The sequence below is a fragment of the Gorilla gorilla genome, chromosome 7 (genome assembly GCF_029281585.2).
Source record: "Gorilla gorilla gorilla isolate KB3781 chromosome 7, NHGRI_mGorGor1-v2.1_pri, whole genome shotgun sequence".
NCBI classification, from domain to species: Eukaryota; Metazoa; Chordata; class Mammalia; order Primates; family Hominidae; genus Gorilla; species Gorilla gorilla.
The window spans coordinates 90,448,570-90,461,137 of NC_073231.2; the positions used below are offsets into that span (position 1 = coordinate 90,448,570).

Below are 12,568 nucleotides of genomic sequence, written 5' to 3' on the forward strand. Positions count from 1 at the left end.
CAGCTCACAAACGTTTGGCCGCTAGGCATTGTAACTTTCTGCCCAGATAAAAGTCTTTTTTTCTTTTGTCTCCTTTTTTTCTTCCTCCCTGCTTTGCCGCGTGAGATTACCACTCCCCGGGTCAGCTCGCGAACGCCAGGGAGGCGAGTGTGAAACACACGCGCCAACACCCCTCCTCCTCCTCGTGCGCTCCTCCTTCCTACAGAAAAATGTGTTTCTAGGCAACGGCGGGCGGCGTCGTCACTTCCTGCCATTTAAACTCAGGTCCCCACCCCTCGCAGCCCCTTCTCCACGTTTCCACCCCTCCCCCCTCGGTCGTGGGCCTCATTCACGCTTCCCCGGGCTTGGGGAGGGGGCGGAGGCCCGGCGTGACAAGCGGCCCAGACTCCAGTGGGCGCCGCACACCTGTTGTTTGCAGCAGCCAGCGACCCGCACGACCGCTCTCGGCGGGCGGCGAAGCGGCCGCAGCGGAGCCGACCCGGCAGGTGGCCGCGGGCGGGGCCGGCGAGCGAAAGTGCGCGGGGGCCCGACCACCGCGGGGCCGGGACGCGATGGCGGCGGCAGAGCCCGCGAGCTCGGGCCAGCAGGCGCCGGCAGGGCAGGGGCAGGGCCAGCGGCCGCCGCCGCAGCCTCCGCAGGCGCAAGCCCCGCAGCCGCCGCCGCCGCCGCAGCTCGGGGGCGCCGGGGGCGGCAGCAGCAGGCACGAGAAGAGCCTGGGGCTGCTCACTACCAAGTTCGTGTCGCTGCTGCAGGAGGCCAAGGACGGCGTTCTGGATCTCAAAGCGGTGAGCTCCGGAGGCGGGGACGGGGGCGGACTTCGGAACCCGTGGCCCCCGGGGAAGCCCAGCCCCTCGCCGCGTGGGTCTAACGGCGTGGTGTAGACGCGCCTTGCGGGGACCCGGGACCGGGCAATCCGAGGACCATGTGGCCTGTGCCCGGGTCGTGGACGCCGGGATGGGGGAGGGACGAGGGACCAGGATGGCCCCGAGCGGACGCGTAACCAATGGGGCCCGGCGCCACGCTGGGCTCTCGACAAAGAGCCCAGGACCTCGAGCGCGCCCGCGTGGCTTCTGTCTCCGGGCGCAGGGACCTGAGGGTAACCGAGTGTCTGTTGCTCTGCGTCCACCTGTGGCAGAGGCTCACGGGGTAACGGACGCTTTGCCCGGAGACACCGTGGATATCGATTTTGCTGTTAAGAATGGATGGTTTTAATAGGCGATTCCAGTTGGAACCATGTTCCTGTAGTTTAAATAAAAAGGAGGAAAAACAAAACCCAGTCTGCCATCTCTACCAGATGAAAGAAAGAAAAAAAAAGTACTTCTTTCCACGCCCCTCCCCGATAAAATAGTATTAAGTCTTCCTTGTGCACTTATTTCATCACCCTGATAGTTAGGAGGGGTATTTGATTTGTGACTTCATTTGGCATGTGTCATGGGTTTCCAAAAGTGAGATCTGCTGTCACACGAAAAGGGGATATTTTACAACTTTCACCCAAAGAGGTGGAAGTGCTCAGTAAACTCTCTCCCTGCGTCATCCTTTACAGCGTTCAGATTTTTCAAACAGGAGCAGGCATCAAAAGCTGTTCTGTCATACAGAGTGACTTAACCGATCTAGGAAGGATTTGGAAGAATTCAACAGCGCTCAGGATAATGAGAATGTGGTCACTCCGCGCGAAGTTTAAGAACTAAAGTTTTAGAAACAAACAAAAAACACTAACTGCCCAATAATCACTGCAAATCCCCTTTGACTCCCTAAATGTGGCCTTACTTGGAGGATTGGCCCCAGCTCCCAGGGGAGTGCCTGGACCACCTTACCTGGCTTGAGAGTGTCACTGCATCCTCAAGGCTCTGCATAAAGCAGTGGCAGCTCCCTGAATGTAAGGACCAAGACTTGCAGGGGCCAACTCTTCTGCTAGAGGCCCTCCTCCAGTGTAGCCCAAGGGGAAGTAGATCTTTTCAGTGCCCTCTCCTTTCCCTGGATGTAGTTGGTGTTCAGTCAGTGATTGTTGAACTGAATTACCTAAATTGTTCAACTTCATACAACTGAGGCATGCTGCACATATTTTGCATTTTGGTAAGTAATTTCTACTATTTTCTTTTTGAAATGTTATTCCTGGATTTTTTTCCCACCTCTGGAAATTCCTTGTTCTCTTTTTTCCACCACAGCCCCTTCTTCCTTTCTCTCCCTGAAAATGATTTATGGCATGTGTAGTATTTAAATTGTAGTGAATTAAAATGGATTCTGTTTAAAGAATTTCACAGGAAGTCATGAAGTTATCAGAGAAAGCCAGGAATGTTACAAAGCACAGGTGGCAAACTGCTGTTCAAAATCTAGAAATTCAACTGTAGCCTGTGACTTTGGTGTAAGAAAATCAGGGAAGTTTGGGGTTTTCCAGGTAAAACTGAACTCTGACGGCTGGACTTTGAGGGCTTCTCCCTCAGCTTGCCTCAGGATATGGTGGAACTTTGCCCTTTCTTGACTTGAAATTCTTTAGCTTCCTCCTGTTTCATCTGTGGCTATATAATTGCCCTACAGAAGTCACAGAGGCAGTGAGTAGGATGTGAAGTTTGATATTTCATAACAATAATTGCTTTATTCATTCTGGAACTCTCCTAAAAATTCAAAGGTTTCTGCGATAACACTGTCTCATTATATTAATGACTTTATACTCCTAGAAAAGAGTTTGAATGTCATTAGTTTTCATATATATGTATGAAAAACATGTTTTATGTATTTTACGTATATTTTTCATTTATTTATATATACTTATATATGTAAAAATCTTTTTTTTTTTTCTTTTTTGAGACGGAGTCTTGCTCTGTCGCCCAGGCTGGAGTGCAGTGGCGCCATCTCGGCTCGCTGCAAGCTCCGCCTCCCGGGTTCACGCCATTCTCCTGTCTCAGCCTCCCGAGTAGCTGGGACTACAGGCGCCCGCCAGCGCACCCAGCTAATTTTTTTTGTAATTTTAGTAGAGACAAGGTTTCACTGTATTAGCTAGGATGGTCTCGATCTCCTGACCTTGTGATCCACCCGCCTCGGCCTCCCAAAGTGCTGGGATTACAGGCGTGAGCCACCGCGCCGGCCAAAAATCTTACACTGAAATCTTTCCAATGATATTTCTTATTATACACCATAGTGAAAGATCGTTAAAGACTTTTTTTTTTTTGAGACTGAGTCTTGCTCTGTCACCCAGGCTGGAGTGCAGTGGCATGATCTCTGCTCACTGCAACCTCCGCCTCCCGGGTTCAAGCGATTCTCCTGCCTCAGCCTCCCAAGTAGCTGGGATTACAGGTGCCCGCCACCATGCCCGACTCATTTTTGTATGTTTAGTAGAGAAGGGGTTTCACCATGTTGGCCAGGCTGGTCTCGAACTCCCAACCTCAAATGATCTGCTTGCCTCAGCCTCCCAGAGTGCTGGGATTACAGGCGTGAGCCACCATACCCAGCCCATTAAGACATGTTTGATAATACATATTAAAGATGAACTCACACTGACAATTATAGATTTCCTCTAATTTGAAATTATAAAGACACATTTTCTCTTGTATTCTTACTTTGGTGGGGGCATATTTCAGCATAATTTTTTTGAAACTTTTAAGTTATACACTTTTAAACGCAGTTAAAGAAACTATATATATATATATGGTTTTTTGGTTGGTCTTGTTTGTTTTTTGAGACAGGGTCTTATTCTGTCGCCCAGGCTGGAGTGCAGTGGTACAATCTCAGCTCATTGTAACCTCCACTTCCCGGGCTCAAGTGATTCTCCTGCCTCAGCCTACCAAGTAGCTGGCACTACAGGCGTACACCATTATGCCTGGCTTATTTTTATATTTTTAGTAGAGACAGGGTTTTGCCATGTTGCCCAGGCTGGTCTCGAACTCCTGAGCTCAAAGCTATCTGCCTACCTTGGTCTCCCAAAGTGCTGGGATTACAGGTGTGAGCCACCGCATCCGGCCTTGAAGAAACAGTTTTTGAATGTCCCAAAGAATAAAAAAGTATATCAAACTTCAAGTAAAATATCCAAATATTTTGGATATCATAAAGTATCCTAGACCACATAGATGCTATTTCTTTTCTATCTTATGCTACTGGAGAATAAGAACGTAAGGTTGTATCTTAGTGACACATTTCTTCTTCTTCTTCTTTTTTTTTTTTTTTTTTGAGACGGAGTCTCACTCTGTCACCCAGGCTGGAGTGCAGTGTCGCGATCTCCACTCACTGCAAGCTCCGCCTCCCGGGTTCACGCAATTCTCCTGCCTCAGGCTCCTGAGTAGCTGGGACTACAGGCGCCCGCCACCACGCCCGGCTAGTTTTTTTTTTTTTTTTTTTTTTTTTTTGTATTTTTAGTAGAGGTGGGGTTTCACCATGTTATAATGGCCTCGATCTCCTGACCTCGTGATCCTCCCACCTCGGCCTCCCAAAGTGCTGGGATTACAGGCGTGAGCCACCGCGCCTGGCCATTTCTTCTTAATAATATAACTAATTGAAAACATGGCTCGGTCAGGCGTGGTGGCTCACGCCTTTAATCCCAGCACTTTGAGAGGCCGAGGCGGGCAGATCACCTGAGGTCAGGAGTTCGAGACCAGCCTGCCCAACATGACGAAACTCCGTCTCTACTAAAAATACAAAAAAATTAGCCAGGCGTGGTGGAGGCACCTGTAATCCCAGCTACTTGGGAGGCTGAGGCAGGAGAATCGCTTGAACTCAAGAGGCGGAGGTTGCAGTGAGCCGAGATCGCACCACTGCACTCCATCCTGGGCGACAAGAGCGAAACTGTGTCTCGAAAAAAAAAAACATGGCTCAACATAGAAAATCAATTTTAATAAACCTGTTGTAGTATAACTTAACAATTAGGAAGCAATAGAAAGACATTGAAAGTGATGTGAGGAAAGTTTATTCATTATCTCTGCAGCTTCACCTACACCATATAGTCTCATTTACAATAGTGGAGGTGGGATAGTTATTATTTCTTTATTCCAGTGAGATAAGAAATTATATCATGGTTATTTCAAGCTACGTGGTTTGCCAGTTTATGCTGTTAATAGCTAATATACATCAAGAGCTTACCATATGCAAAACATTTTACATGTTTTTAGCTAATGTTATCCTCTTAACAACGTGAACATTTCGGCAGAACAGCCCCATTTCACAGCGTAAGAAACTGCTAGTTAAGTAGGCCAAGATAGGTTAGATAACTTGCCTGGTGTTGTACAGTAGAAAGTGAGAGCTAAGATTTGAAATTAGACCATTTATTGTTATTCTCTATGTTATACCATCTTTCAGTAGTCTTCAAAAATAAATGTATGTAGGTAGGTTTCCATTTGCGTAAGGGCATGGAAAAATGCATGATTATTCTTACTCCTCTGCCCATGGTGGAAAAGAAGGAGGTACTGTTCTCCTGAAAATGAAGGTATTGGTGACATATTCTGTATTATTGCATAAATTAAACTAGGATTTCACTTGTTCACAGTTAAGAATTTGAACAACTGTTAAGATAGTCATGACTATGTATCTGTATGTTGTTTTGAAAATTCCTATTAAATGTAAGTTATAACTAAAGTTCTACATTTTATTTGCCATTTTGGTGTCACTTTGAGCTTTTTTAAGCATGATGAAGATTGCTTATCTCTTTTATTATAATTCTTTAACTTAATAAATTACCTGAATTATACCTGAATTAATGTGATAAAGTATGGTACATCTTATCTGACAGGTCCCTGATGCATACCCATTTATGAGCCTGATTTAGATACATCCTGGGATAAATAAATAATTGAAGACACTAGTTTGGCCGGGCCCGGTGGTTCACGCCTGTAATCCCAGCACTTTGGGAGGCCGAGGCGGGCAGATCACGAGGTCGGGAGATTGAGACCATCCTGGCTAACACGGTGAAACCCTGTTTCTACTAAAAATACAAAAAAATTAGCTGGGCATGATGACTTGTGCCTGTAGTCCTAGCTACTCAGGAGGCTGAGGCAGGAGAATGGTGTGAACCTGGGAGGCGGAGCTTGCAGTGAGACAAGATCACGCCACTGCACTCCAGCCTGGGTGACAGAGTGAGACTCCGTCTCAAAAAACAGCAACAACGACAACAAAAGACTCTAGTTTGTAATACCAGGCAAACATTTTAAGGTAGAATTAGCCTAAGGAGAGATATGTGGGTAGGACAGCGAGAACTTTAGTGCATGCTTACAAATTCTCAGGACCCTTCCACTCCTGGGTGTATACCCAAAGAATTTAAAGCAGGGTCTCAAGAAGGTATGTATACCCCTGTGTTCATAACAGTGGCATTCATAATAGCCAAAATGTGGATGCAATCCTAATGTCCGTCAATAGACGAGTAGCTTAACAAAATGTGGTATATATACAATGGAATATTCTTCAGGCTTAGAAAGAAGAAAATTCTGACATATGCTGCAACATGATGAACTTTGAGGACATAGTGCTAGGTGAAATAAGCCAGTCACAAAAAGATAAATACTGTATGATTCCACTTACGTGAGGCACCTAGAGTAGTCAAACTCATAGGGGCAGAAAGTAGAAGGGTGGTTACCAGGGGTTGAGGGAAAACAGAATGGAATTTGTTGCTTAATGGATGTTATAGGCTGAAATGTGTCCCCCAGAATTCATATGTTGAAGGCCTTACCTCCATACATCAGAATGTGATTGTATTTGGGGATAGGGCCTTTGAAAGATAATTAAGCTAAAATTAAGCTGTGACCTGATCTAATCTGACTGGGGTCCTTATGAGAAAGGGGAAATTTGGATATACAAAGAGATGCCTCAGATGCTCCCACCCAGAGGAAAGACCATGTGAGGACACAGCAGGAAGGTGATCATCTGTAAGCCAAGGAGCAAAGCCTCTGAAGAAACCAAATGGGGCAATGAAAAAAAAGAAAATGTCAGGCTCATATAACTGATGAACATCGATGCGAAAATCCTCAATAAAATACTGCAGACCAAATCCAGCAGCACATCAAAAAGCTTATCCACCATGATCAAGTTGGCTTCATGCCTGGGATGCAAGGCTGGTTCAACATACGCAAATCAATAAATCCATCACATAAACAGAATCAATGACAAAAACCCATGATTATCTCAATAGATGCAAAAAGGCCTTCAACAAAATTCAACAGCCCTTCATGCTAAAAACTCTCAATAAACTAGGTATCAATGGAACATATCTAAAAATAATAAGGCTATTTATGACAGATCCACAGCCAGTATCATACTGAATGGGCAAAAACTGGAAGCATTCCCTTTGAAAACCAGTATAAGACAAGGATGCCCTCTCTCACCACTCCTATTCAGCATAGAGTTGGAAGTTCTGGCCAGGGCAGTCAGGCAAGAGAAATTATATAAAGGGTATTCAAATAGGAAAAGAGGAAGTCAAATGGCCTCTGTTTGCAGATGACATGATTGTATATTTAGAAAACCCCATCGTCTTAGCCCCAAATCTCCTTAAGCTGATAAGCAACTTCAGCAAAGTCTCAAGATACAAAATCAATGTGCAAAAATCACAAGCATTCCTATACACCAGTAACAGACAGAGCCAAATCATGAGTGGACTCCCATTCACAATTGCTGCTAAGAGAATAAAATACCTAGGAATCCAACTTACAAGGGATGTGAAGGACCTCTTCAAGGAGAACTATAAACCACTGCTCAAGGAAATAAGAGAGGACACAAACAAATGGAAAAACATTCTCTGCTCATAGATAGGAAGAATCAATATCATGAACATGGCCATACTGCCCAAAGTAATTTATAGATTCAATGCTATCCCTATCAAGCTACCAATGAATTTCTTCACACAATTGGAAAAAACTACTTCAAACTTCATAGGGAACCAAAAAAGAGCTTGCATAGCCAAGACAATCTTAACCAAAAATAACAAAGCTGGAGGCATCATGCTACCTGACTTCAAACTAAACTACAAGGCTACAGTAACCAAAACAGCATGGTACTGGTACCAAAACAGATATATAGACCAGTGGAACAGAACAGAGGCCTCGGAAATAACACCACACATCTACAACCATCTGATCTTTGACAAACCTGACACTAAGAAGCAATGGGGAAAAGATTCTCTATTTAATAAATGATGTTGGAAAACTGGCTAGCCATATGCAGAAAACTGAAACTGGAGCCCTTCCTTACACCTTATACAAAAATCAACTCAAGATGGATGAAAGACTTAAATGTAAGACCTGAAACCATAAAAATCCTAGAAAAGAACCTGGGCAATACCATTCAGGACATACACATGGGCAAAGACTTCATGTCTAAAACACGAAAAGCAATGGCAACAAAAGTCAAAATTGACCAATGGAATCTAATTAAACTAAAGAGCTTCTGCACAGCAAAAGAAACTATCATCAGAATGAACAGGCAGCCTACAGAATGGGAGAAGATCTTTGCAATCTACCCATCTGACAAAGAGTTCATATCCAGGATCTGCAAAGAACTTAAACAAATTACAATAAAAAACAACCCCATCAAAAAGTGGGCAAAGGATATGAACAGACACTTCTCAAAAGAAGACTTTTATGCAGCCAACAAACATATGAAAAAATGCTCATCGTCACTGGTCATTAGAGAAATGCGAATCAAAACCACAATGAGATACCATCTCACACTAGTTACAATGGCGATAATTAAAAAGTCAGGAAACAACAGATGCTGGAGAGGATGTGGAGAATTAGGAATGCTTTTATACTGTTGGTGGGAGTTTAAATTAGTTCAACCATTGTGGAAGACAGTGTGGTGATTCCTCAAGGATCTAGAACTAGAAATACCATTTGACCCAGCCATCCCATTACTGGCTATATACCCAAAGGAGTATAAATCATTCTATGATAAAGACACATGCACACGTATGTTTATTGTGGCACTATTCACAATAGCAAAGACTTGGAACCAACCCAAATATCCATCAATGATAGACTGGATAAAGAAAATCTGGCACATATACACCATGGAATACTATGCAGCCATAAAAAAGGATGAGTTCATGTCCTTTGCAGGGACATGGATGAAGCTGGAAACCATCATTCTCAGCAAACTATCACAATAACAGAAAACCAAACACCACATGTTCTCACTCGTAAGTGGGAGTTGAACAAGAACACATGGACACAGGGAGGGGAACATCACACAGTGGGGCCTGTTCAGGGTTGGGGGGCTAGGGGAGGGATAGCATTAACAGAAATACCTAATGTGGGTGAGGAGTTGATGGTTGCAGCAAACCACCATGGCACGTGTATACCTATGTAACAAAACTGCACGTTCTGCACATGTACCCCAGAACTTAAGGTGTGTGTATGTGTGTGTATATATATATGTATGGTATATATATGTATGGTATATATATAAGGTATATATATGATGTGTGTATTTATATATGGTGTATATATAAGGTATATATGGTATATATAAGGTATATATATGGTGTATATATAAGGTATATATGGTATATATATGTAAGGTATATATGGTATATATATGTAAGGTATATATGGTATATATGTAAGGTATATATGGTATATATATGTAAGGTATATATGGTATATATGTAAGGTATATATGGTATATATATAAGGTGTATATATGGTATATATATATAAGGTGTATATATATGGTATATATATAAGGTGTATATATACGGTATATATAAGGTATATATATGGTATGTATATATAAGGTGTATATATGGTATATATATGTAAGGTGTATATATATGGTGTGTATATGTAAGGTGTATATATATGGTATATATATATGTAAGGTATATATATGGTGTGTATATATATAAATTCCTCCTTAGTTTTCTCTAACAATCCAAGCATAAAAAAAAATCCCTGTTAGAACTGCTTTTGCTGTATTCCATAGATTTTGTTATATTGTTTCCATTTTCATTTGTTAAGATATTTTTCAGTTTCCCTTTATATTTTTTCATTGACTCATTAGTTGTTTAAGAGCATGTTTTTTGTTTTTAAATTTCCATGTATTTGCGAATATTCTGTAGTTTCTCTTGTTAATGATTTTGGTCAGAAAAGATACTTGTAATTATCTCAGTCTTCTAGAATTTGTTATGATTTGTTTTTTGGCCTCATATATAATCTAACCTGGAGAATGTTCTGTGTGCAGTTGAGAAGTGTGTGTATTCTTCTACTGTTGGATGGATGTTAGGTTCATTTGATCTAGAGTATAGTTTAAGTTTGATATTTTCTTATTTACTGTCTCTACGTTCTGTCCATTACTGAAAGTGGGCTGTTGAAATCCCCTACTATTGTTGTATTACTGTTTATCTCTCCCTTCAGATTTATTAATGTTTTCTTTATATATTTAGGTGCTGCAATATTGGGTTCACACATATTTACAACTGTTATATCTCATGTTGCTGAATTGACCCTTTTATTATTATATAGTGACCTTTGTATCTTTTTATAGTTTTTGACTTAAAATCTATTTAATCTGATATATGTATAGCCACTCCTGCTTTCTTTTGGTGTCATTTGCATGGAGTATCGTTTTCTGTTCTTTCATTTTCAGTCTATGTCCTTACAGTTGAAGCAAGCCTCTTATAGGCAGCATAAGTTGAGTGTTTTTAAAAATCCATTTAACTACTTTGCCTTTTTATTGGAGAACTTAATCCACTTACGTTCAGGGTTATCATTCATAGGTAAGTAGTTAATACTGTCATTTTGTTGTTTTCTAGTTGTTTTGTAGATATTTTCTTCCTTTCTATCTTCTTTTGTGGCTAAATTATGTTGTCTAGTGATATGTTTTGATTCCTTGCCTTTTTATGTATCTGCTATAGGTTTTTGCTTTGTTGTTACCATGAGGCTTACAAAAAAATATCTTACAATGCGGTATTTTAAGCTGATAACAAGTTTGATCGCAAAAACAAACAAACAAAAAGAAACCTAACAACAAAAAAGCCTCTACGCTTTTATTCCAGTCCCCTCCTCACATTTTGAATATTTGATGTCACAAGTTTTATCTTTTTATATCATCTATTGCTTAAAAATTATTGCAGCTATTATGATTTTTAATAGTTTTGTCTTTTAACTTTTACACAAAATCCAGAATACTTTAATTCTGTGATGATGCTGCATAAATTGCTTATATCTTTAGTCAGTGTACTTACTTTTAAGTGAGTTTTAGACTTTCAGATTGTTTTGTGTTACTCCTTAGCATCCTTTTTTTTTTTTTTTTTGGAGCCTGAAGACTTCCGTTTACCATTTTTTGGAAAACAGTTCTGGTAGTCATGAACTCCCTCATCTTCTGTTTTTCTGGAACAGGCTTTATCTCTTCTTCATTTCTGAAGGACAGCTTTGTGGGGTTTGGTATTCTTGGCTGACAGGGTTTCTTTCAGCACTTTGAGCACTGAGGCAGGCCAGAAGCTTTTGGCAGATGTGGCCAGCACAGGAGTGGTGCAATCTGAAGCCAAAGTTCACTGAGATATCCCTGGTATTGTGAGCTGTCCAGAGCCCTGGACTGCTGACATCAGCCTGGCATTGGTGCAGCCCAGAGATTGAGTTTGCGTTGAAAGCCTGAAGCCTCGGGTTATGTGATCCTGCTTGGCACCAGGCTGGATCTAGAGCTTCAGTCTATGGGCACTAGCCTGGAACATGGGGTTGTGGTGGTCTCACCAGTGTTAGGTTTTACTTTGGCAATCCTAGCATTGGAGCTAAAGGTATGGTGTCTCTCTCCTTGCTGTGCTTCCTAGGGTTGAGGGAAGGATGACGGGGTAATATAAAACTGCCCTTCTTACCCTCTTCAATGTGACTTTTCTTATTGTGCTGCAACCAGATAGTGTAATCTCTTATATGGCTTATTTAGCTCTTGTGAAGGTATGTTATAGTATGGATGCTTGTTCAAATTGGTGTTTCTGCTGGGGAAAATTGCTGAAGCGTCTTACTCTGCCATCTTGCTCCATCCCTTCCTAGATAAATCATTGTTTTAATTTCACCAGTAAAGACTGACTGTCCTCAATTATGAGTAAGTTTCCTCTTACATCTTAATATTTTTGTGAAAGTGAGGATATACTTTCTGATGTTCCTTTTCCAACCTAAAATACAATTACTGAAGTAACATACAAATAGTAGAAAGCTTGGGAAAAGGTTAATATACTCTAGAGTAAAACTTGCCCAGTATGCAACCACTCACAGAGAACCACTGTCAACAATTTTTAGTATTTCCCATTTCTTGCAACTTTTTATAGCTGAGATCAAATGTTTATTGTTCCTACTTATTAATATTATTATTATTATTTTTGAGGCAGAGTCTCTGTCACCCAGGCTGGAATGCAGTGGTGAGATCTTGGCTTACTGCAACCTCTACCACCCAGGCTCAAGCGAGTCTCCTGCCTCAGCCACCCAAGTAGCTGGAATTATAGGTGTGAACCACCATGCCTGGGTAATTTTTGTGTATTGGTAAAGATGGGGTTTCATCATGTTGGCTAGGCTGGTTTTAAAGTCATGGCCCCAAGTGATCCACCCGCCTCAGTCTCTGAAAGTGCTGTGATTGTAGGCGTGAGCCACTGCACCCAACCTCTTTTTCC

At 42.0% G+C, this 12,568-nt stretch overlaps 1 protein-coding gene across 2 annotated transcripts in view; it reads left to right on the forward strand.

Annotated features, from left to right (window-relative positions):
• The first annotated feature begins 267 nt into the window (after nt 1-267).
• Nucleotides 268-12,568, forward strand: part of E2F5 (E2F transcription factor 5) — a 37,197-nt gene continuing 24,896 nt past the window's right edge. For both annotated transcript variants that reach the window (XM_004047214.5, XM_019032727.4), the window contains exon 1: nt 268-785. In XM_004047214.5, coding sequence (XP_004047262.2) covers nt 552-785 — 234 coding nt within the window. In that variant the 5' untranslated portion in view covers nt 268-551. The remainder of the gene's footprint in view (nt 786-12,568) is intronic.